This window comes from Phasianus colchicus, chromosome 1 (genome assembly GCF_987193195.1).
Source record: "Phasianus colchicus chromosome 1, bPhaCol1.hap1.1, whole genome shotgun sequence".
NCBI lineage: Eukaryota > Metazoa > Chordata > Aves > Galliformes > Phasianidae > Phasianus > Phasianus colchicus.
In genome coordinates this window covers 136,364,544-136,391,477 of record NC_143436.1, presented here as the reverse complement: position 1 = coordinate 136,391,477, position 26,934 = coordinate 136,364,544, and the positions used below count along the sequence as shown (strand labels likewise).

The following is a 26,934-nucleotide window of genomic DNA, read 5'->3' as shown; positions in this document are numbered from 1 at the left end:
ATTCAGAGAATAGCATAAGAATCATCTGTGATTTGACAAGTGCTTTGTAACCACTTAAACTAGAGTTAGTAGCTTATAACTGTTTTTAGAGAGAGGAAGGACATGGATGCTTTTCTAGAAAAAAATTTTTTTCCTTTGAATGTAGTCTTGGCCATGTGCATGTCACCTAGAAATCCCACTGTAAGCAACTATTTACTAGGTTCTATGCTTATCAAACCAGTGAAAATGATAGGAAAAATCTATCAATTTTAATACTGTTTTCTATTTTCATACAGGTATTTTGCCCTTGGTCTCCTGTATCACTACAATGGTCAAGATGCTGCAGCACTTCAGGTTAGTATAAAGCTTTTAGTGTCAACTGTAAATCATTATAAAATCCTACCTGTCCTTCTGCTAGTTGTTCTCAGATGGTAAAAACCCACACATTATGGGGACTGAATTAGTTGAATCTGGCAGGTACAAGAAAAGCTGTGATGGAGAGGAAGTGTGGATTCAGTGACCAATGAGGTCCCTTACAATTAGTGTTTGTAGAAGCTTTTTTTAATTGCATGCATACCAATGACTAATTCTAAGTGTTGTTATAGCTTGTATACTTTTTGAGGCACGAGAATGTTTAAATACATCTTAATTTTTTTTTTTTTTTTGGTCAGTTATGGGTGCAAATAGTTGATGGAGACATTGAAGACTCTACGCGTTCAGATCTCTATGAATATGTGGTAGATTTCCTGACATTCTGCTCAGACCAGGATTTGGTGTGGAAATACTCCGAATGGGTTTTACAAAAAAATGAAGAGGTTTGTGATTGGTGTACTTGTTTTCTTCACATTTCTAAGATAATTTTCAGATCTTTATTTAAAAAAAAAAAAAAAACAACCTCATTTACAAGGTTAGCTGCTGCTGCTTTTTCTTATAAACGAATTCCAGTGAAGGGTGCTGTTTCCAGTGAAGGCTGTGGAATAAACAGCCTTCGTTCAACACAACATCTCATTGCTTAAAAACAACAACAACAAAAACTTATTCCAGCAGGAGTAAAAATGCAATTTAGTGGTATGTTAGTGTGCTGTGAAGAGGCATGCTTTATGCTGTATTAGCCTGTACTGGTGAAATTTGTTACTATCTAATCAGTATTAATTTAAAGTTCAGTTGTCGTGTGCCAGATTTCTCAACTTTGATTTTGATGTTTTTTTTTGTGAAGCTGGTCTGGTTGTAGAAATCCATCAAATGTCATGATACAGAGAGAGAAACCCATACATATTCGGATCTCCAACTTACACTTCAGTCCTCTGCAGTAAATTGTCCCTCTGTTATGCTGATCTGTTCAGTATTTCTTGTAGCTGGTGTAGGGTGTACTCAACAAAAGATTTATAGGCTTGGCAGTGCATAGACTACTGAATGAGGTAAAGGAAATAGGAGTGGGTACAGTCACATTAAGCACAAGGTAATATAAGCTTAGTGGTACAATGGGCAGTTTTGCATTGTTTGTCTTGTGAATAACGTATCAACTGACCTGATAATGCTGTTTAAATAAATATTGAAATGATAATAAAATGGTTGTCATTGAGTTCCTAAATGCAGTTATCTATTTTTAGGTGGGAGTGCAGATTTTTACTAAAAGACCTTTGGAAGAGCAAGAGAAAAACAACATTAATCCAGATGATATCATCAGTTGCCTTAACAAATATCCTAAAGCGCTTATTAAGTATCTAGAACATCTCGTATTGGAAAGAAAAATAGAGGTGAGTCCTACAGCAATACCAAAAGTAGTATGTCCATGATCTATATTCTGTCTTTTTTTCATCTTTTTCAACTCTCACAATGGCAAAACAATCGCTTACGTTTGCATCTGATTGTTGCATGCTTCTCTGTGTCACTGCTAAGGCTCATTCCACAAACAGTGATTTAGGATTTTGAGATGAAAATTTCCTTGGTATGTTTGCTACTATTCAGTATAGCATTCGTTTAGACCAAACAGTACATCTTGGAAGGGTTGTAAACACACAAAACTTTGAGATACCTGCAAAGTACACAGGAGAAGGTGAAACAAGGATATGTTCAGTCTGTCAGAGTTGACTGCATATCAATTGCTGGAAAACTTTATTTTTTTTTTCCCATTGAGTGCCAATTGTCATTTTCAAACTTACTGTCATATAGATATATATATATTTTATCTTGTCCTTTTGTTGAGATCTTCAGAAGTGATAGAATTAAAACATGCACCTCTAACTGTAGAATTCCAAGCATCTCTAAATGTTGATGCCCAAAAAAATGTGTTCATTAGTCAGAAGTGACAGTGTAGACAGTATATTCTTTTTTTTAAGCAAGAAAATGTTATGGTACTTGGATATGAGGCGTTATAGACACAGAAGAAATTGCAATTGCTTTAGCCTGAAAACGATGAAAAGAAATGAACACTGAAGAAATTCAATAGACCAGTTAATGAATTTACATTCTTAAAACATACATGCCAAACAATGGTTTCTCTCTGCTGTTGTTTCAGATAGTCAAAGTGTATGACACTGACCAGTGAATGTACTAGTTTCTTATGTCATGCATAGTTTCAAGTAAACTTCTAAAGTTAGTTTTGTAGAATATTTTTAGCAAAATTAATTTATAACTAAATCTACTCTGCCTGTTAATAAGTACTGAGTTATACATTTATTTGTTCTTCAGAACGTACTTGATTATTGTGACTGCTGTAGTGAGAATGTTTCAAACAGTAGTCAAGCTATCAGCTTGTATCGATGACTATGACATGATGAATAACACCTACCTCTGGCTTTTTCAGATTTTACTGCAGAAATGGAAAAGTTGAAAGAACATACTTAAATATAGAGAAAACTGTGTGAGGTCAAAATTAGACTTTTACTAGAGAAATAAGAGGAGAAGACTACGTAAAACATGCTTGTAGTCAAAGGGGAGAAATCTCTTTTAATGCAATGGTTGGACTTTTGAAAGGAAATAATTTTTGCACAAAAAAAAAAAAAACAACACAGTTGAGCTTGTCTATTTAAGGTAAAGATGAGCTTACAAATAAGATGTCGTGTTTTTTCAGAAATATCTGCATTGTTGAGATAGAGAACCCATAGCTGTAGGTATAGCATATCCTATCTTGTGAAGCTGGTCTGAATAAGTTCACTATATGTGTGAACAAAAGATTTCTGAATAATTGGAATTAAATGAATGAACTTAAACATCTTTATAGAATTACGTAAATATTAATTGAAATGTTATTGGTGGGGAGAAGAGATTGTCTTTGTAAACTTGAGCTAACGTTGTTTATTTCATTTGTAGAAAGAAAAGTACCATACTCATCTAGCTGCCTTGTATTTGGAGGCAATACTGAAGCTAAAATCTGGGACCACAGATAACTGTGTGGAAACAATTGAACTGCTGTTGAAACTACGCAGCCTTCTTCAGAAATCTGATCTTTATAGAATTCACTTTATTTTGGGTAAGATGCATTTCTCTATAATTTTGCTTTCTGCTAGAACTGACATACTGTATTTACTAAGTCCTCATAAAGATAGAAAGTGAAAATAGTTGAAGTATCATAGAACCAACGTGATGGTTTGAGTTGGAAGGGACCTTTAAGATCACCTGGTTCCACCGCCTCTGCTAAAGGCAGGGATGCCTACCACTGGACTGGATTACCCAAAGCCCATCCAGCCTGGCCTTGCATGCATCCACAACATGTTCCAGTGTCTCACCACCCTCACAGTACTTCTTCCTAATATCTAGGTCTATTTGCTTGATGCTTGTCCTTTTCAGACACAAAGCTGATTCAGCAAAGGCCTTTGATCTTGGGGTTTGTGAAATAGAATGGTACATATGCACCAAGCATAAATCAGGATGACTAGACAGGAAAAGTATCTTCATACAATACCTTACTTTATTTTTAGGTTTTTTTTGATGAAAAACATGTAACTCGTGAAAGTCTTTTGTAAATGGAAGAATTACAATCTTACTTGTTAAATAGTCTGTTCTTCAATTATTGTGAATCAAAGCAAATCTTTGTAGAGATTTCTAAGGACTTCTGTTGCATGTAAAAAATTCATGGTTTCATGCTAGTCAGGAAAAAAGAAGAGGATCCTCACTTTTAGTAAAAAGAACAACGTATATCTTAGTATAATTGTAAGAAAAGTGACAATTGAGCTAAAATGTTTCCTTGGCCAGTGCTGTTCTGGCCATTTTTTAATGTACCTCCCAAGAATGAAAGGGAAATCACTTGTTCTTATACTTCAAGATGTGAAATATTTTCTGAAATTTGATGAAAAAAATCGACTGGGTGTAGAAGTAAAAATTGATGAGTAACAGCTAAAATAACAATATTTACTGTCCTCTTAACTTTCCAGTCAGCAAAACATTGTATGACAAGTAATATACAAGCACAATACAGTCAGTGAAAAGCTTTTATTTTTAACCTAATTTGTAAGAGCAAGATTTACAAGGTGGATTATTCTCTTGGAGCCAACGTACTCCAAAATGCAGGATTTCTTGCTTGAAAGATTTTTTTTTTTTTTTTCATGAAGATGAGGTCACTGCAATGCTGGTATTGTTCCTCCTTGATAACCAAAATATTCTGTGGGGAAAAAAGTACTTTGTTAACTTTTACAATTAGGCTGCCAGACTGGATTAAGGGTTTATAGTGTCCTTTTCTTGAAAGAGAACATATTTGATTGTTAGTGTCTCTTGTAGACTTTAAACTGTTGTCCTGGAATTTTTTTGAGGCTTAGATTTTCTTCTTGGTTTGGGTTTGGGTTTTTGTTTTTTTTTTTTTTGAGATAAAATAAGAGAAAAAGAAAAGGACAATAGTTATGACTGTGTATGTGTGTGCCTATATATGAATGTATATAACAAGTGATGCACAAGCAATTGCTCACCATGCCTGACCAATGCCCAGCTAGCTCCACAGCAAGCAGAAGAGAGAGATGCGCTCCCACACCCTTCAGGACTCTTTCTGCATGGTGCCATATGGTGTGGAATATCACTTTGGCCAGTTAAAGTCAGCCCAAGTCCTGATTCTGTTTCCTCCCAGACCAATTGCTGAGAAACTGGGATGGCCTTGGCTCTGTACAATACTGCTGTACAGCAGCAATAAACACTGGTGTGTAATCAGCAGTGTTTTTCACCTAGAACCAAAACATATCCTACCAGACACTCTGAAGAAAACAATTCCATCTCAGTTGAAACTAAGGCAACTATCTGTTTTTCTGTGTAATATTTGATGTGAGCAGAGCTTAAAGATATGATAAACTCTGAGATGAAACTACAATATGTGGTAGTGTAGGCAGGAATGTGCAAAACTTACCTGCTAGAATTTTAAACGATCATACTCTTAGTTTTATCACTTGTTGCTTAGTAATTTCTTCTTCCTTATTTTGTGGTGTACTTGTTTCTGTACATCTGTGCATTCTTGTACTTAGAAGTATCTGTATAGAGCTGCCTGCTTTTCTGCAAAATGAGTGGAAATTGAGCTCTGTGGACTTGTTGAATTGAACTGGGAAGAGAAAGTAGCAGTCTTCTCCACTGAGCAAACATTACCTGGTTTCTCATTTAACAGACAAAATCCGTGGCACAGATCTTCACATGGAAAGTGCAATTTTATATGGAAAACTAGAAGAACACGAGAAGGCTTTGCATATCCTTGTCCATGAGTTAAAGGATTTCCGTGCTGCTGAAGAATACTGTATATGGAACTCTGAGAACAGAGATCTGCAGTACAGACGGAGGCTCTTCCATATGCTGCTGTCAGTATATCTGAACCCAGACACGTCAGACTGTGCACTGGTCATGGCTGCTGTAGATCTCTTGAATAACCATGCAGCTGAGTTTGATGCAGCTCTGGTTTTGCAGCTGGTGCCTGACAGCTGGTCAGTACAGCTCCTCTCCCCATTCCTGGCCGGAGCAGTGAGGCAAAGCATTCATACGAAAAGAATGACTCAGGTTGCACTTGGGTTAGCACAAGCTGAAAACTTGATCTACAAATATGAGAAGGTAGGGTTTTATGTTTTGTTTTTAATAGAGGCACTTTGAAGTTGTATTCTGAATCTGAGGATTTAATTATATTCAGACACTTTAAGATTTAGGACAAAGTTAACTTCAGGTCCTTGGCAATCTTAATTGCTGCATTTATTACATTTTTGTGATGGCTACTACAGTCAATTTTATACTTCTATAAAAGAAAAGGGGGGGGTGAGGCTTTGCAAAAAGAATAACTTTGAACTTGTGGGCTGAACGGACATACATGTGGGATTTCCAGATTAATGAATTTCTTCTAGAACTTTTAACAACTAAGCTTGTTTGCGTTTTTTTGCTTGCCAGTAATTGCAATAGAGTTTGCACAACATTTGGCATTAAAGCTTATTAATAGCTTTTGATTTTGTTAAATCCACTTGTGGAGTACTTTATTTCTAGCTGTAGAGCAGTTTTACTTAAAGTTTACCTGGGTATGATTAAATCTGTTTCCTTCTAATGGAAGTTTATCCAGCAGAATTTGTCTGCAATAAGAACTTGACAATACTCTGTTTGCTGGGAGTCATTCTTGTTTAGGAAGCTGTACCGAGTTTTTAGTTGCATTACATGTGAGTGTCATTCAATGTGAGGCACAGGTATAAGCTAGTATGAATACAGAGACTGAATTTCACATTAAATATAAATAGTTCAAGCTGCCTTTGCCATCAGTTTGGTACATTGGTACATATTAGAGTGGTACATTTGAAATGACACAGGTGTAACCAATGAAGTGTTACTTTTTTTCTGCTGCATCTTAATTTGACTTCATTCATTGCTAGATTCACACTTGGATTTTTTTGTTTTTCCTCCTTAGGTCAAACATAAAGGAACTCCAATTCTCCTTTCGGACAAAAAGGTCTGTCAGGTGTGCCAAAATCCTTTCTGTGAGCCTGCATTTGTAAGATACCCAAATGGAGGTGTGGTCCACACACACTGTGCTGCAAACAGACATCTGAACTCAAATGTGACTCCTCACTCTTCCAGCTCCAGCAGTGAGACTTGAAATATGCTCTAGATCCCAGAGGTTCCCATGGCTTATATCACACTGAAAACGGACTGGAAAAAATAAAATACAAGTGCAGCTACTTTAAGCATAAATGAAGATGAACATATAGTCATTGGGTTAATGGGAGGACTTCAGCAGATATAAAATATGGCCAATTGCCTTCTCAGTTTCTAATGAATGTAAATAGAGGAAAAAAATTCACTACCAGAAATGGAGAGGTGCAAATACAGACTTCTGTATATAGTAATAAGCAGTCAAAGAAAGTGAGCCTTTTTTTCCACAGCAAGGATGAACGTTACGGAGACAAGGTAAACCGTTATTTTCAGAAATATCACTTTGCACTGAATGTGGTGTTGATAAATTTGTAGAGGTGGAGATGGTATCTGTTGGAGTAGGAATTCTGGGAGCATTACACAACAAGACTGGCATCGTGCAGCTGACTATCGGGACAAATGCACACTTTGCTTATGATGTTTGCTGCAGCACGTCCTCTTTTGGGCTGGATTCTCTTCCCCAGGATCACATAATGAACATGTTCTTTGCTCTACAAGTTGTTGGCTTTTGCACTTTTTCGTACTCTTATTTCCTTTCCCTCTTTTCTGCTGTATAAAATTTAAACTTAAGCATTAGCCTGTTAATTTTCTGCTCCTATGGTTACTGTCGTATACTGAGTGGAAACTGATAGCCTTGGACACACAGCTGTGCTTGGATGAAGAGATGAAGTCAGATTATCTGGTCAGACTGTAGTCACTTTTTTATGGGGGAAGAAACTTTTAATATTGATTTATTTATTAATATGCAAATATACTGTACATACAGTTGAATAAATTTATCTTATATCATCATAGGGGTTCCTTGGAGGATAAAGGACGTAGCTGATGCGGAAGTGTGTAGGTTACGTGCTTAAATGTTTGTTATAATTTAAGCAGACTGAAACTCAACACGAATAGGTGTTAATAATACCTGTGGGTGACTTTGTGCAATCAAGTTCATGGAAAAGTGGCATAACTGGGAAGAAATCTACAAAGGTGCACTACAGAGATATTGAGATATTTGTTGCGTTCTACAAAATGTTCTGTAAACTAAAGCTTTTCAGACAGCAACAAAACTTGTACTGAATTGCCATGATAAATCATTCATCCATTTTAAAGCAGTTGATGGGCAGCTTCCCCCAAGAGAGGCTCAAAAACAATGACTCAAATAAAATAGTATTTCAAAGTGAAAGCATTTCTTTTAATTTTGTAAAGTTAATAAATACTAAGCTTAGTGAACAGCATGTAGCTGAGAGTGCCTGTAGGCTGCTTACTGCTTTAGTGTTCCAAATCAGAGTTGAGACTGTCAGCAGAGCAGGTTATTTGCATGGTATCTTCTGGATATGGTCTCAGAAGAGATCTCCTGTTACAGAAATATTGGCTTATAGAGCAGCTTTTTCAATGCTGTTGCAGTCCAGAGTTGGGCAACCAGATTACATCCTTGGGGTGGGGGGGGGGAAATATCTTCTTTGTCTTGGAAGTAAAAGTCCTTTGGATTTTTCTTTTTCCTGAGTGTGAAATCAAAAAAGCATAGCTGTTGTACTGAGTTTAAAGAAAATAATTAAGTTTTGCAGCTCCCTCTGCCCAGATGTGAAAGACAAACTTAATGAAAAGCACCTTCCAAAAGGCATTCAATCTCATTTCTGAGCTGTGGTACGAGTGATTCTCCTGTAGCCTTGGTATGAGCAGGTTCTGTGTCTCATATTCCTGATTTTTGAACAACCTGTGTACAAACAGCAATGACAAATTTCTAGTTCTGTGTCATCAGAGTAGTTGCTGGTAGAGGCAGAGGCTTTAGAAAGACTGGAGAAACCTGCTCTGTTCTTTGGCACGCCATTCATAGATACTTCCTTTTGCTGTCAGCATCCTCAGTGTGCTCTGTTTCCATCTAATAGGGAGGTAATAAAGCAGACATCACTCTTCGTGGTTAAGACATTCAGGCCATGAGGTAGTGATGAACTCTGTCAACTCGTGTTGCAATGAAATTGAGATCATATTATTCAGATCACAAGAAAATTATTAATGATTGTGTGAAAAAATACATCTGTAAAAGATGAAAAGAGATTAATATAGATTTTCTTCAGGTTTTTACTTTTGATTTAAAATATAGCAGAAACAAATTCTACATACAAAAGAAATACATGAATAGGAGCAATTATAAGGTAGCAGATTTGCAATCACAGATGACCAACAAGGCAGTTAATGTTTAATTTGGGAGATTGGATCTTTTCAGCTCTCCAGGAACATGGAATAGAAAAACACTAACATTTGTTTATATGTTTTTCACCTCTTTTTTTTCTTATGTTTTTCAGTCAAATTGTATGCTACAACTCGTGTGGATGAGTTAATGTGTAAGTCCCTCAATAGCAAAATGAAAAAAGCAAAGTAAGAGTGTGAGGCTGAGGTAGGGCCTAGGAGGGAGATGGCAGGTGAAAGATGCTGTTGCAGTGTGTGTACAGCACTTCAGCAGCTGGGATAACGCTCAACCAGAGGAGATGGTAGCCTGTGTCAGAGTGGTGCGTGTTATTCTCTATTTTGTAGTCAGGAAATAGATGAAAGGTGTCTGCACTGAAGTGCCCTTTTGCAGGGCAACCACTACACCTCTCAGGCTCTGGGAGATTAAGCTTGATGCCATCTTTAGGAGTTCTTAGACCTGCCCTTGGAGAAGAGAGATTCAATCAGAATATTTTTTTTTCTTAATGTAGGTCTCCATAAAATATTTCTAGTTTTTCATTTTAACCTTTTTTGGTGGTTGTTTTTTGGCCAACAAGTGTCCTCAATTTTTATGTTGAGATCCAAACAGCAGTGCAGATACTTGTTTTAATGCCACTGGGTGTCTGTGATTCAGGGTGCTACAGCTGAGGTTAGTTTCTCATACAGATGCTTCTACAGATAAGCACATCTACCACGTAATTTCTAATTACAGAAGTGCTGCACTTCTGACCTTTTTAGTCATCTTCTGTCACGGTGGCTGACGCATACAGAAAGGAATTGTTAACCCACTTTCTATTCTTTCATGCTTTCATATATTCATTCTTCGGCTCATAAAAATTACCTATAATTTTTATGTCATCATGTGATGTTTTTTCCCTCCCTAAGGCAGAAAGAAGGGGAAAAAAAAAGAGGAAAAAAAACCACCCGTAATCTGATGCTCTGTTCAGATGAATAGCCACATGCTTATGACTACAGAGAATTTCAGATCTTAATTTCTATGATTTAAAGAGGAAAAATTATCATGTCAATAGTAGTACAAGAATAATGGGCTGTAAGTGTTGAGAAAACAAATTTTGTTATACAGAGCACATCACACATACCTATGGGCTGACTGCTTCAGGCAGCATTCTGGCTTTTGGGCTACAGGGGGAAATTGTATTTAGTGCCCACACTCCAACCTCCAAAAGCTCTAACTTGTGTCACAGTTCTAACACTAAATTGTTGTGGGTATAAGTCTGGATGTTCCTTAGCATCACTTAAGCACATCAACAACATGAAGCCCAAATAACATCAGCTGTGGAAAGGTGGTGGTACATATGTTTTGAGACCTCTATTAGATGTTGGAAAACGCAGGCATTATCCTAACTGTCTACTTAGTCTTTATTAAAAAAAAATCTCCTATTTGCAGGACTCCTATCCCAAATGACATTAAAAATATTATTTTCTACAGTTGTAAGAGGTAAATTCATTTTATTACTCTTCTCTATTTGCTTAGATCTAACTCTACTGTAACCAGTACCTTTCTATTGAGTTGCCCTACTATTGCCTCTACTGTTCTTTTTTTCCTGCTGTACAAAACTTTAGAGCTTATGCCCTGTGAGCACTGATAATTAAATGTGCTGCTATTCTTAAAGGACAAAAGAAAGGTAATGATGTTCTTTAAAGTTTGATTATAAAACTAAGTCCCTTGCATTAAATTGGTCTGGAAATCTATACTGTTAATGCTTTCTGAATTAATGATTATGTTGGTGAACATGTACAGCAGTATGTGAGATGTACAAATGTATAAATATGTTAATTTGTAATAAAAATTCTTTTAATTACACTTGTATCCATGAATGAATAACGTAGGTAATGGGATGTGAATGGCCAAGTGAAGGACAAGGATTTCTTCAGTTACGAACTCATTCAGTGTCTGACAGACAAAAGTGGTCAAATAGAAGGGCTGAATTCAGCACCTACAAGGGTGTTCATGAAGACAAATGGGTGTTCTTTAGCACTGGTAGATACTACTGAATCTGGATGTTTTCACATATTCCAGTGAAAGTAGCTACTGCCGTTAAAGATTTGGGAAGTCTGAATGTGCTCTATGGAGCCCAAGTCATCTCTTCTGTGATTTAAGTCCATGGTTACACTAGTGGATATGTGGGCAGGGATAGGCTGGCTCTTCTCTGATTTTCAGCTACTTTGGACCTGCTGCCTAGGCAGTTTTCTGGCCTTCACTGGATACCTACACTCTTGTGTTGTCCTTTTTTTTCTTTTTTTTTCTCCTTGTTCAAGCTTTTGGGGGAGTATCCTGTCTCTTTTTTTGTGAGCTCAGCTCCATCTCCTTGGAGCATCTTGGTGCTCATGAAACAGAGGATAGAGTAGGCAGCAGCCTGGGTGAAGTTCTGTTAGGGAACGTGGTCCTAGTGATGCTGTGGGTTTCTGTGGGATGCTGAAGACAAGCTGTACACCATGTAACTGGTGGAAATACCATAAACTGACTTTACTGAAAGGGTTTGTTTGCACTCATTTGGCAAGGTTCCTGCAGGCTCATCAGGCTTGGCTTATTTGTTTGGCTGAAGCAAAGGCTTTGGGGTATGTTGGGGGGAGTCCTCAGGGTCCTCTTACAGAGGGTGTTTGAGATGCAGAGATTGGAATAGAGCGTGATGCTGGAAGGATTATAAAGTATAAAATCATTAAGACTGGAAAGGATGTCTCATCATTTAGTCCAACCGCCAACCCACCCCACCATGCCCCCGACCACGTCCCTCAGTGCCACATCCACACAGTTCTTGAACACCTCCAGGGATGGTGACTGCACCACCTCCCTGGGCAGCCTGTGCCACTGCCTCACCGCTCCTTCTGAGAAGAAATTGTAAATTGTTCCTAATATCCAACCTGAACCTTCCCTGGTGCAACTTAAGGCCATTACCTCATTGCATTACTCTGCAACAAAAATGGCAAATGCAAAAAGGCAGCTTGAAGAAAAAAAAAAAAAAAAAAAAAAAAAAAAAAAGACAAAAATAATCAATTGTGGCTTTTGCGCAGTGAAAGTTCAGACTGTTTTGCTTCTAGACAGTGGAAAAAAGTCCATGCTAATCACCCAGATGGCAGCTCCTTCCAAGGCAATCGATAGATCATCACTGTTCTGGCAGCAATGGGCCCCAGGGGCTCAGTCCAAAACCAGCAGCTATAGCTCCAGGACACCACAAGGTCAGAAGGCCAGAGCTGCCAATGGGACCCCGATGGCTGAACACCAGCAGGTTTTCAGTAGATAATGAGGCTGATGATAACAGTGCCTCAAAAGCTAACAGCAGTCAGGACCAATGCTATCACTGCCAGTAACACCCTGAAGGCACTGCCTTGTCTATGCATGGCTGACTGTCTCTGCTGTGTTAAAATCAGAAAAACTTGGGCTGTTTGGGTTCTCCAGATACGGTACAGCCCAAGCCTGACTCAAAGCAGGGTCAGCATGGGTTGGGTTGGCTGTATGGTTTCAGGCCATTGCTGACAAGATAGAACCTAGAGTGGGATCAGCTCTTTTCCTGAGGAAAGAAATGCTTAAGTATCCAAAAGAGTCTGTGGCACCTAAACAGCTAAAAGGTGCCTCTGCTTTTAAGGGATGTTTTTTATTTTTCAGGTAACACAGAAGAATTCAATAAAGGCAATTTCTGGAAAATAACAAGGCTCTTTGAGATTTGCAGGAACTATAGCTGCCAGCAGCTTTACGAGCATAAGTTTGGTGCTTCTTTGACCTGGAAGGGGCATATTCAAGTAACACATAAGTTCTTTGCCTCTATCTGAAAGTCACAGGCTGCAATCTCTTCAGCATACAATGTGGCTCAGGAGTGTCCTGCTAGAAGCTGCCAGAGTTTGTCACAGGTATGGATTTTTCTGCTTGAACCTCAAGCCACTGAAGATGGGACGAAGGCAGGATGTACTTATATTTGCTTTTAAAAAAAAATGTTCTGTACAGGAGGTTTGCATTGGCAAAGGGGAAAAAGAATTTCAGTACTTAGTGAAAAGTTTTAACTTTTCAAATCTCATTTCAGAGTATTTCTGTGGCCTATCTTGATGTACTGATTTGTCAGGGAGTTGGTTTAGTGTTCCTCCTTCCAAACCTCCTGAAAACTCTTGTTCTGGATAGCTGCCTCTAGGTCCTCCAGTGACCATGATGTGATAGGAGCAGAAATTGTTCTGATAGCAGTTTTCATTTTGCAATGTTAAATGGCCTACAAACGTGATGGTTGAATACAAAAGATACCAACTAGATGAATCTCAGTGCGGGAGGAGGGAGAAACTCATTTAGCTGCAATTAATTGTTAATGCCTTGCTGTCCTACACTTGTGCTTTTTCTGCCTGTCTGATATCAAGCTGCTTAAATCACAGAATCACAGAATGGTTTGGGTTGGAAGGGACCTCACAGCCCACCCAGCCCCACCCCTTGCTGTGGGCAGGGCTGCCCCCCACCAGCTCAGCTGCCCAGGGCCCCATCCAACCTGGCCGTGAGTGCTCCCAGTGATGGGGCACCACAGCTTCTCTGGGCAGCTGTGCCAGCACCTCACCGCCCTCTGAGTGAAGAATTTCCTCCTAGCATCTAACCTAAATCTGCCCTCTGTTAGTTTAAAACCATTCCCTCTTGCCCTATCACTACTGGATGGTTTAAAAGGTCAGTTCCCCCTCCTGCCTGTGAGTTCCCTTCAAGTACTAAACGGCTGCAATCAGGTCTCCCCAGACCCTTCTCTTCTCCAAGCTAAACAAGCCCAGTTCCCTCAACCTTTCCTCAAAGGAGAGGTGCTCCAGCCTTCTGACCACCTTAGTATCCCTCCTCTGGACACACTCCAAGAGCACAGTGGAATGCTATCAAGGGTCTTCTTTCCTTCTCCACTCCTCACCCTGGCTCATCTTTACAGCATCACCACTGTTTACCTTCTCCATTATCTGTACTTTGAAGCATGTGGTCTGTGTTCATGCAAGGTCTACATGTGCGGATCTTGCACTATAAGCTCATTAACTTGCCCTTTCCAACGATACCAAATGCGTTTCCCATGTTCCACCTCATCTAGTGTTTTAGAAAACATTGCGTTACTTCCTTCTATTAATTCAGAAACAGTGAGAAAAATCCTACTCCCACATAAAATGTCAAGGGTCTCATCCAGTGCACCTAAGTTCAAAACCGAAGTCATCCCTCAATTATTTCTCTGCTTTAATTATTTGTATTCGATATTTAAGGTTCAGCACAATTGGGATTTGCTTTTGAAGAGCCAATTCAAGAGAACAAATACAACAACATGAGATCTGGGAGGTCTGTGAACAATCACACAGGGAGTGAGAGGGAGTACTTGGAAGGAAAATAGAGGAAGGGATCAGCGTGCTGTATCTTAACAGAACAGAAGTTGCAGAAATGGCACCAGAAATCCAGAGGAAGGTGAGTGGCAGGATGAAGAAAAGAATGAAAGCAAGGCAGAAGAAGGGAAGAGGTGAAAGAAAAATAAGGTTACACTGCCAGTGCCCACCCAGATTTTAGGGCAGCGTTTCCAGCTGGAGACCTTCACAAATGGCTTTGTCATCATTGCCCAAAGAATCAGATACAATCTCCATCCTCCTCCCACTCCCCTTCTTCTCCTGTTCCCTGTGACCCACTCAGACTGCAAGACCTGTGCTGTTGTCTGAAATGCAGCATTGCTCTTTTTGCTCCTCCCTCTCAGTACTGGTGGCTGGAAGGCGCTGGGCATATCCTCAACAATCTCAAGACATTTCTTGATTCAGATTATACAAAAAAGATAATAACAAGTCTACTTAATAAATATGAAACAGACTTAATACCATCTAATCACTGCACCTGTGCCAAAAGGCAGAAGGGAAAATATAATTAAGACTCCAGAATTAGACAGGGGGCAAGAACAGCCTAATAATAACTACCTCACCAGTAGGCATAGCAGTTATAATTGGAAAATTAAGTGTGACTGCACTGGTGGAAGCCATGTGAGCAGCAAGTATTAACTGACCTTGTGACAACCTGCATAATAGCTTCACTTCATCACCCATCTTTTTCAATTTCCTTCTTGCAAAAGATTAGCAGGATTCTCCCTTAGAAGAAAAAGATGACTTGGCTTCATGTTGGAGTTAGCAGCTTAAGGCAGCTTGTGGCATTTCATATGGGTAAGTTTGGTTTTTAGATCTATGCAGACAACAGATGATTCCCATTAGTTCTTCAGCGTGACTGAGCCATGACCTGCTGTTAGTGTGCATTTTCACTCAGCAATTGTTCTATCTGAGAGATGGTGTGGGCTGCTGGGCTTTGGGAACTGCTGCTAGCCAGGCAGGGCTTGGAGCTTGTCTTTGCCTAGAGACTGCTGTGGGAACATGGGAATCTGCCAGCAGCTTATGCACAGGTAAGGACAAGATTTCTATATTTACAGCACTAACGCTTCTGAAACTTATTTACATTTCCCAGTACTGTCTTTAGACAATTTTTCCTTCCTCTCTATTCTTCGGTGGTTACTTACAAGATGAAGGGTCTCCTGGTAGACCTATTTTATCTAGCAGGACCGGTGCTGTGGAAATCTGTGCTGTTTGCACCTCCCGTTGTCTTCAGTAGAACTCACTGCTTGTTGTGGTTTAACCCAGCAGGTGGCTGAGCACCAGAAAATTGTTTGCTCATTCTCCCCTTGCCAGTGGGATGGGGGGAGAGAATCAGGAAAGCAAAGTGGAGCTTATGAGTTGAGATAACACTGTTTACTAAGATAGAGGAAAGGGAAAAGATAATGGTTACGACTCTCTATATATGTCTACATATGAATGTATATAACCAGTGATGCACAAGCAATTGCTCACCATCCCCCAACCAGAGCTCAGCTAGCACTTGAGCAGTGAAACAGAGAGAAGTGCACTCCACACCCTTCAAAACTCCTTCCTCATGATGTTGTATGGTATGGAATATCCCTTCGGCCAGTCTAAGTCAGCTATCCTGATTCTGTCCCTTCTCAGCTCTTTGGGTCCTTCACTGAGAATGGCCTTGGCTTTTCACAGCACTGCTTAGCAGCAATCACAAACTTCAGTGTGTTATCAATGTTGTTTTCCTCCTAGAACCAAAGCATAGCATCATACCAGACACCCTGGAGAAAACAGTTCCATCACAGCTGAAACTAAGGCACTGCTCTAATAATTATTCAGCCAAACAGGCCAGTACATTTTTAAAAGGCAATTGTGCCAGCAGCTTTGTCAGTTTAATTTTCTTTTAAAAGTTTTGAGTTTAGTACATAAACATTCTGAGTACGTAAATTGTAGAAATTAAAGCACATTTAGCAAGCTTTGGATAAACTGAGGAATGGTAGAAAACTGCATTTGCGTCAAGACGTAAGTACACAACTTTGAAAACAAAAGGACTCTATGAAGAGCACTGCTTTGATTCAGATCCCAGAGGAGTACTTTTATGGAACAATGTTATAATAACTAACTATAAATAGCAACTGAGCATTGCAAAGTTCTGTATTTTCAATGAATGTGAGGTCAAGGAGTGGGTAATATTGCAAGGAGAGAGTCTGCATGCATTCAGAGGAAGTGTTAGAGGCTTTTGAGGTTTTCTTCAACAGCTTTGGGTTGAAAAGGTGAAAAAAAATAACTGACTTTCTGAGGAATTTTTTCTCTGAGTGTGAGACTCAAAGCAGAAACATTTTTTCTGAAGGGTACACAGAGCTGAGCGTTGCAAGGACCTGCAGAGGCATGAAAACATCAGTTTTGGACACAAGCTTAGCAATTTCTCCTCTATCCACACATGCTGGAGTTTGCCTGTGGGCAAACATTTTATCAGATCTGCGGAGCAGCCAGATTCCAGCTCTGCTCTTGGTGTCAGTGAAGCATCCTCTGACTGCCCCCTGCACATTAGGACGTGCTCCCACACTTTGCTGCCTGCATACTGGAGCATCTGCTGCCCCTGTAGGTGCATTGCTGCATCCCTGAGCACACAACTTGCCATCCCCCATTACACAGCCTCCACGCTGTGCATTAATCCAGGAGCTTCCACACTGGTCCTCTGAAATACAGCCAGGAATGGTGCACAGACTGTCATTTACCTCATCTCTAGTATCTTTAGTTTCAATAAATAGAAAGCTGGACACAGCATCTTTTGAGTTCCTCACGCATTGTGGACACACTCTGCCTTTCAAGGTGTCTATGAAAATGAATCATTTCATTTTCCATCACTCTGCAGCATCCCTTTGGGCCACCCCTTTCATGTGTCTACAGGAAGAGTACTGAGGATGTGAAGGAGTGCTGCTCTCTGTGCATTTAAATACAACGTAGGGCCTTGTCTCAAGATGTGCACTCGGTACTGTGTTCAAAATAGATTTCTTTGTTTTGGATGCACACACTTTGCCTGGTGGCCTAACCTGTTCAGCAGTAGCAAAGGGGCCTTTTTCTTATGGGGAAAAGAATATTTTCTGTTTTTATGACCATATAACAAGAGTTTATATCATCAATATCAGTGCAGCAGAAACTCATTTCCATGTGCTTTACTGGTGCTCAGCCACTACAATTCTGTATTTAACAATACCTAAACCTCCTCTTCTACACGTGTGAATATTCAGGAAGCCTCTGCTGTTAGCTCCATTAACCTCTTCTGGCTCCATTAATTTTGCCCACTTTTTTATCACTTCCTCCGGAATCCTTTGCCTCAGATGCAAATAACTCCCAGTGGAAGATGGCCTATGCTCAAAACTGGCTTTTCATCCCTGAATAAGGGTCCATGCAAATTAGCTGCTCAGCTAAAATCTAGCTTGCTAAATACCAGTGAAATTATGTCATGGAAACAGATCCCCATAACCTGCCTTCGCTTCTAGCCAGCACTTGTCAGACATGATCACAACAATAGCAAATTAACTTCAGAAAAAAAAACCCTGACAGGGCAAAGATACTCGGGCAATATTCAAATGAACCACTTAACCTTTTGGTACTAAAAGCTTCCTGCAATAATGAAACATTAGTCATTAACTAAATGTGCTTTGTTAAATATTAGACAAGAGAGCACATTCAATTTAGATCTCACATACACTTAGCAATAAAGAGCCATCTGTGTTGAACACAATCTCCAGGACAGGAAGTGTGCCGTGGATGGCACTCCAGTCTATAAAGCTCTGATGTGTTGGGAAAGAGACACAGCAACCAGCACATCATGGAAAAAAAAGCAATGCAGAAGGGAGAATAAGCCTATTTGTGAGATTATTCCTTCCCCAGAAGGAAGCACAAGGGAAAACTGAAGTTAGCTGGTGGGCAGACAAGGAAAACTCTGCCCAATGCAGGGTGTTACCTGTGCAAAACCCAGCCACGAAGAGTTGTAAGTATCACAGAATCATTAAGGTTGGAAAAGACCTCTCGGATCATTCAGTCCAACCATCAGCCCACCCCCACCATGCCCACTGACCACGTCCCTCAGAGCCACATCCACACAGTTCTGGAACACCTCCAGGGACGGTGACTCTTCCTGGGCAGGAGGGAGAAAAGAGAAGGCGAACATCTGAGATGTACAGCATTTTTTTTTCTTCCTTCTTAACATGCACGTGAATTGACCCACAAATTCACATTAAAACAAGAAGCATTATTTGGCTGGCAACAATTTTTTTTCAATTGCCTTTTTTTTTTTACTGCTTCATGGTATTTCAGAAAGTGCTTCAGACATTTCCTGACCAACGCCCAGAACAAGTGCCATCCTGCTTAGCTTTAATGAAATTTCTCTGAGCAAGGTCAACTGCTTCATATTATTCTGTCAAGACAAGAAAATGCATAAGAACTAAGATTTGAAAGGTTTCAACCCTTTTGGGAATCCTCTCTGTAAGGACAACTATACTCAGATGTCTCAGCAGGAACAGCAAGAAAAATACTTAGCAAGAGGAACAAGATCCTACAGCATACGGATATTTTCTTAACTATATTAAGGGCTTTGGACTCAGAAAAAATGCCTTTCCATTCAATGCTTTTCAATTTCTATTGAGTCCTCATCAGCACTTGAAAATTTAGGGTGTTCTTTAGTTCTTTATTTGTGGCATAGATCCAAACTCGTAACAAAACAGTTCATATTTAGACAACAACAAAACTAAGTTTCTGAAAACAAACTATGTTTTACACAAAATATAAAGAAACAAATACAACTATTAAAAACTGTGAGCCATGATTTCTGCATATTTTTGGTTTTTCTGCTAGCTGCTTGCCCCATTCTTTCCAAGGACAGAGATTATCTCAAGATTATCTTGGAAAGTCTATGGAAATTGTGCCATTGTGAATCATAGGAGACTAGCTGGAAGATGCCAGACAGAAACACGTGTCTTAAAAACAGGTGGAAAACAGCAAGACAGGATTTGCTACAGTTTGTCCCGAGTATTTTTTTCCTTTCATCTACTTAAGTCACCCTTGCCATCCACAGTGAAGAGCTGAGAATACATTAAACACCAAAACGTAAAGCTGAACAGTCCTTGTCACGGTACATTATGATATGATGATAGTGCTTTTTCTGAATTGTTCTATTAGAAAAGCTATTCTGAGGGGAAAAAAATGGTTAGCAGTCAAAATATTAGGAAGAATTCTTTGCAAATGCCACCTTTAAAAGTCTCCCAGAATAGCTATTGAGAATGTACATATATAGAATAACAATATAGATTTAAAAAAAAAAAAAAAAAAAAAAAAAAAAGAGTAGATTTATTCTGGTATCTATCGTTAGCTGAATTTAAGTGAAAAATTCAATCTATTAATTAATAGGTCAACAGGGCTAAGGGCAAAAAGATACATTTCTAGAAGCATTCAAGTTTTGGCTGGTTATAAACAGCTGTATTAAAGGAAACTACTAAACTGAGCCCATAGCTGAGGACATACACATACACCCAGAAATACAGACAGGAAATAATCTGAAGAATGAGGAGCTGTGGGAACACCCACCCAACTTCAGCCATAGAGATACAACTGTGTAGTGTGCAGACAGGACTTCAGTCCTAAAGGGTTCACTCCAGGTGATTAATGAACAGAAATGGTTTTAGGAACTCATACAGCACAAGTTATTTGCATTATGGAAACTGCTCTTACAGATGTGCAAGCCTCTATATTCCGTGGACAACAGCACTAAGCATAGAGAGCTCAGAATCCCAGATACTGAAGATCACTCCATGAAGGCCGCTCCTACTTCAGACCATTTTCAGAAGTGCCCTTCTTTACCTACTTTTATTACATCAACAGCTTTTTACTTTTTCCCAGGTCCACTCTATTCAGCCATTTCCATGGGGACTCTTTGTCCAGCCTTTCTGAAATTCCTGTTAACAGCAGCAGGCTAACATTAGATTCTGGCAATTATTACCAACAAATGCTTCTAATGTTAATGATACAATTGCAACGCTGCTGCTGTGGAGAAACAATACACCTCAGAGAAACTAGGACAGCTGGGCTGAGGAAGTGTTGCTGAATTACCCTTCAGAGGCAAAGAGGAGCCCAGGCTGTGTATCAGCACGTATTTGCAGAGGTCAAGTGTCGTCTCCTGTGATCCTTCTCTAGGGAGATCTCAATTGCAGACAGATGAATGGCCGATGGAGCCGGAGGGCCTTTCCACAGTGCTGCGCTCAGGATAAGCGTGTTTGTCTGTGGGCATAGATACATGCATAAACATGCACGTCACATTTGTCAAGGTTTTTACACCTAACTTGGGTCAATTGTTGCCAGATTTTGAATTTAAAAAAAAGTTGAAAACCACTGCTTTGAAGAGTTGAGATTGGCTTACACTTCGCTCAGAGCAGCTGCTGCTGCCCCATCCCTGGAGGCACTCAAGGCCAGGTTGGATGGGGCCCTGGGCAGCCTGAGCTGGTGGGGGGCAGCCCTGCACATGGCTGGGTGAGCTGTAACATCCCTTCCAACCCAAACCTTTCTATGATTCTGTGATTCTGTGTATGATACACATATAGGGTACCTATTTTTTATTTGCATTTGTGCGTTTACATGCACACCTATATGTATCTGTATTATTCTAACAAAGTTCTCGATTTTGGAGTTGGAAGGGTGGGGAAAAGAGAGGAAAGCAAGAGAAGAACTGCATGTGAACATTTTTGTTTGGGGGAATTGAAGGCATTTAAGGGACCTTTACAAAAATCACATTTAAGAGACCTCTCGTTCATCTTGCGAATAGCACAACAACAGCTTGCAGGAAATGATAATTATCTCCTACTACCACTCGCTGGTATCCTCTAAAATATTCTTTTAAAATATCTAGTGCGTTGAGGTGTGTCAAGTAGCTTTTTCACCATGCAAAGTGTGATAAACAGGATATCTCTCGTAATCAGAAATCTAAAGTATAGGGAATGTAAAGATTAAAAGAGCAGTGCTTTTCTTTAAATGAATGTAATCAATGTGCTTATTAGTTTGCTGCGGCAGAAGGAGAGAGTGGGTGGGTGTTTCAGAGTTGGCACATGTCTATTTGGCACCACTGAATAGCCTGAGTGTTTATAGAGAGAGCTCTGTGGAATCCCTAGATTCTGCAGATTTCCTTACCAATTTTGTCTCGGATAATTAAGGATTTTAAATAATAAAAGAAAAAAGTTAAAGAAGTACAAGCTCCAGCTGGATCGAATTAAAAAAAAAAAAAAACAAAAGAAAAGAAGGGTTTTTACATTCTCAATATTGCCTTAAAACTAAAAATCAGCAGCCAAGCACAATTTGGCTCTTAAAAGTAACTATGGAAAATCGGCACCTGCTTCCTCAACAGATCGACTCCGTGGATGTATCTAAAGCTACATCTTCTTAAACTTGTGATTAAAATGTTTCTACAGCTGTTGAACCTGCAAGACACAACCCATAACAGAGTTGGAGTTCAGCTGGAGTCTTTCTGATCTGTACCTGATTGAACTGACCTGAGGCCCTGGCTGAGGTTAGGATAAGGCTGCGGTTAGCCATGGCAACATGTGAGCAACAGCCCCAATACCTCCAGGTTCGACTCCCTCCTTCACCACAAAGCAGTAATCACTCATTGCACCTCTCCAGTCCCACTTGCAGCAGCAGAAACAACACATCTGACTGTCTCTCCTTTCTATGGCCCAAGCCCAGGCTCTCACCCTAGAAACAACACAATTTTATCTACAATGCCAAAAAGCCACAGGCCAGTTTTGACCAACAGATGACATTCATGTACCTATATTAAGTTCCCTAAAGCCCTTGGAGGGCTGGTGGCCAGCTTGGAGCAAAGAGGAAAGCAGTGTAGCTCACTGTGAGCAGCATCTCGAGATATCCAGTGCTACCAGCACTGAAACCAGTGGTGAAAACTTGTCTCAGGGTACACCGTGGGAAAAGTAGCATGTCACAGGCTGCAGGGAAGGACAGGCAAGGTCAGGGACAGTGCCAGGCATCAACAGGCATTGACCCAAGGAGGTTGTGGATACCCCATCCTTGGAGTCATTCAAGGCCAGGCTGGATGTGGCCCTGGGCAGCCTGGTCTGGTGGTTGGCGACCCTGCATGAAGCAGGGGGGTTGAAACTAGATGATCATTGTGGTGCTTTTCAACCCAGGCCATTCTATGATTCTGTGAATCTGATACTCTTATTTGGATTTGCTATAGGAAGCTTGAACACTGTCACGAATCATAAAATCACTAAGGCTGGAAAAGTCCTCTCAGATCATCCAGTCCAACTGCCAGACCACCCCCACCATGCCCACTGACCACGTCCCTCAGTGCCACATCCACACGGTTCTTCAACACTTCCAGGGACGGTGACTGCCCTGGGCAGCCTGTGCCACTGCCTCACTGCTCTTTCCTAATATCCAATCTGAACCTCCCCTGGCAAACTCAAGGCCATACCCTCTTATCCCACCTCTGTTACCCAGGAGAACAGGCCAACCCCCCCACACCACAACCTCCTTTCAGTTCAGTGTGGAGTGCGATAAGGACTCCCCTGAGCCTCCTCTTCTCCAGACTGAACAACCCCAGTTCCCTCAGCCGTTCCTCATAAGATTTGTCCTCCAGATCCCTCACAGCTCTGATGCCCTTCTCTGGACTCACTCCACGGCCTCAATGTCTTTCTTGTGAAGGGCCCAGAACTGAACACAGTAATGCAGCCTCACCAATGCCAAGTACAGATGGACAGGCAAAAAGACCAAGCACTGAACGGGCTTACAGTCCAACTGCACTCACATGGCTTGAGTTTTACCAACTTCCAGCAGCTCATGGTCAGGCTGTGAGCAATTTCTCTACCGTCATACACAAGATCTGTAAAAGAGCAGGCCCAGCTATTTCCTACATCCTAGTCCAGTGCCATAGGAACTTCTTAACTGTAGTTCTGAATTATTTCAGTCTTTACAGCTCTATGGCTTCCCTAAAATGTTCAGATAATCAAAATTATTTACTGTGGGAAAAAATAAACTCTCAGTCATCTTTCCTAGTTCTAATGCAGATAATGTATTCATACAATACCTATATGCTTATGTATGTATATTAATTATATGTATATAATACCTCAGTCAAATACTACTTAATCATTAAATGGCAACACTTAGTTGATCAAAATCTATTTCCTACTTTTACCACGACTAAAAGAGGTTGGTACTCTTGGCAATGTATTTTTCCAGGCACATGAAATTAAAAGTTAAGCAAGGTCAGCAGCAATACAGAGTGATAACTCTGGGGAAAAAAAGCTATGTACTGTAGATGAGTTGTGTCTGTCTTTTTTTTTTTTTCCAGCCGTTGGCTTAAGGAGTTAGATGAAATAATATTCAGAAAAAAATATGTGTTCTTTTTATTTTGTTAAATGCATACCTATTAAGTGGACTTTGCCCTCTCATATTTTGCAGTGTAATGATTGGAAAGCTCAGCTGAGCCACTGAAGCTTCGAACAGTAAGGTGCATTATGAGTGCAGCTGTAATTCTGGTCCCATATCTGCATCAAACCTCCAGTAAGGAAATTCCTTTCCTTTGAAGCCAGCGTCACCTCAAACACTGGAAACTTCCTCTCACCTCCTCCATCTGCAAAAATAAGAAGGATTATTTTACACTTTATGCTTTTATACTCCCTCCAAGAGTCACTTTCACACACCCCTATCAGACCAGCAGGCATCTGAAGAGGGGACTTCCAAAAGGCATGGCTCTCAGGGAGTTAGGCATTTAGAGCTGCACTAAAAGACCTCTCAGATCAACTAGTCCAAACATCAACTCATCACCACCATGCCCACTACCCATGTCCCCCACCTGAGCTCCTGAGAGTACCGAATGGCTGGATATTATAGGTGTGCAAAACCAGAAGAAATGTCATCTGGAAAAATCAGGCTCAGAACAGATATTTTGCTCATCCTCAGATGTGAGATACAGTCAAAGCCCCATTCTGTATCCTCTTTTAGTATGCATACTGTCTGGATAGAGCACTTTAAATCATATCCTTCAAAGCACTTTCCCAACTATTCAGATTTGTCAGTGACCGTTTTCTCATGCTATGTTTATTACTCCTAGGGTTTTCAAGACCATACGTTATAAATAATGGCCATGCACAGCACTTGTGTAGGCGAAGCACATTAATGTTGATACCATTCTGCAGGCGGGGTGCGCTAAGCTGCTTCTATGGGAAGTTCCCTGCCCCCTCCTATTTTGATTTTTCTGCTCTATACTTGATGACTAGCAATAAAAATGGATAAACAGAGATCCAAGGGAAATGAAACTACATCTGCTGAACATTCAGAGCCAAAATACACAAGGTGGATAATTTGCATGCTCTATGTAAAAAGTAGTTATGCAGCTTTCTTCCTACTCTTTACATCTCCATAAAACATAATAATGGATTTCTAATTATACATCCAAATAATAGGCAAGCTGCAAGATGCTGGGAGAAAATTGGAAAGGGGGAAAGAAATGAACGAAAGGTACAGATGTAACGAGGGTAGTGACATTTCTATAAAGATGCTGTGATGGTTGCTAAGTAGTCATTTTGAAACAGAGATTTGTAAGTGTTCTAATAGGAGTTTTCATTTTCTGACAATTTGCTACACAGTTGAGTGATGTCAGACTACAATCTGTAATCTACTACAATGACCAAAGAGGAGCTGTTTTCATGACCATTAAAATACATAATTGGTTCCTAAATTGGCTGTCTACAAAAGAAGCCAATCAGATTTATGCCAATCCCAGGCAATGGGTAAAGTCTTGACTGGTTGATTTTGATGATGTTGAACATTTGAGAGTCTTGACGCCGAAGTAACACATTCTGTATGTAAATGACAAGTTCCTTGAGGTAAAAAGAAATTTATGGCAGTACATGATTATCCTTTTTACAGGTGGATGATGGCATTTAAAGTGGGCTGCACTGTTGTCTGGAAGAGGCTCAGCATCTCCTGGTGCCAAGTGCAGGGCTGGGGCCAGTGGAGCCTGGGGGCAAGCCTCATGCCTGATATTTGTGTCTGACAACAGACAGCTCTTCCACATCCTTCTCGTCAGAGGCACCCTGTGCATCTCCCAGAGGGGAGATGTAAATGCTCTGCACACTCAGCCCATCAACACCAAATCCACCAGCACACATCAGTTCGCCTCAGTGAGATAAGGCAGAGATCACCTGGTAATCTGCTACAGAAACAAAGAAGTAAATGTTTCTCTACGGAAATTTTCTAAACGTTGCTTTCCTTCCTCACTTTGCCTCAGTCAAATAAAATAATTAAGCATCCTTCACCATTTGAGCAAAAGTGAGTTCTCCAGCCTTGAAGCATGTCCTTTGCTTAACCTCTGAAATCAAATGGAGTTCAGAGGTAACATCGGGAGGAATTTGGAACAGACCTCAGATTCGCTTTTCTGCAGAGTAAGAAACCCTGTGAGGGTGCCCACAGACTGTGTTAGAGCCCACATATCTCATCAGTTCTAGCAGAATTTATGGCTACCAGAGAGCTCTACTGCCACTGCAGTAACCACTGGTGGGGGTTCCCTCAGCCACTACTAAAGCTGCTCACTGGGATGGGGATGTGCCAACTCAGGTCTCATATGGGAGGCAAATGAAGCACAGAACTGAAAGGTCCGGGCAGCTCAGCTGTCCTATGATTTTGGACATGATGAGAGAACACTGCATAACTGTATGCTCAGATTCTCCTTTTTAGAAAGAAGTTGAATAAAGCAGATTTTTCTTTCAAACTGTAATTTTAGTATGCACATCATAACTTTCTTGTGTTTTTGTACTCCTGCAACCTCAGTGAGGATTTTAGTGGCTAGAGTTAGGGAAGTTTGGTTAGGTTGCGTTTGGACTTGATGATCTTTAAGGTCTTCTCCAATCTGAGCTATTCTGATTTTGTCAGCAGATGAGCACATGGAACTAAGCCTGAAAAGTGGCTACAAGGTTCTTTAGAAAGCAATGACCTCTTTTTTTTTTTTTTTTTTTCCTGTGTATAATGTTCATACCACTTTAGTGTTGACACTGAATAACTCATACCCTCTTGCTTTGCACACTGATTTTGTCTAAAACTTGTCAGATTATATGAGCACACATACAGACAAAAAAAACCTGTTGATATTACACCACCTAAAAGGTGTTACAGCTGCCACCACTGCCTATATGTGACACAGCATCCAAGACACAAGAGATGTAAGGTCAAAGTTCAAGAGATGCCACCAACCTCAGTCCTGCAAGTCCTCTCTGGGACCTGAAATAACTGTACCAAGACAAGGTTCGAGGTTTTGGAATCATCTCTATCCTGGTGTAG

At 40.2% G+C, this 26,934-nt stretch overlaps 1 protein-coding gene across 3 annotated transcripts in view; it reads left to right on the top strand.

Annotated features, from left to right (window-relative positions):
- The window catches only part of TGFBRAP1 (transforming growth factor beta receptor associated protein 1), a 33,702-nt gene extending 22,615 nt beyond the window's left edge, over positions 1-11,087 (top strand). For all 3 annotated transcript variants that reach the window (XM_031605177.2, XM_090127958.1, XM_090127964.1), the window contains exons 7-12: positions 276-333; positions 651-794; positions 1,590-1,736; positions 3,292-3,451; positions 5,561-5,994; positions 6,827-11,087. In XM_031605177.2, the coding sequence (XP_031461037.2) occupies positions 276-333; positions 651-794; positions 1,590-1,736; positions 3,292-3,451; positions 5,561-5,994; positions 6,827-7,015 (1,132 nt within the window). In that variant the 3' untranslated portion in view covers positions 7,016-11,087. The remainder of the gene's footprint in view (positions 1-275; positions 334-650; positions 795-1,589; positions 1,737-3,291; positions 3,452-5,560; positions 5,995-6,826) is intronic.
- The last annotated feature ends 15,847 nt before the right edge of the window (positions 11,088-26,934 follow it).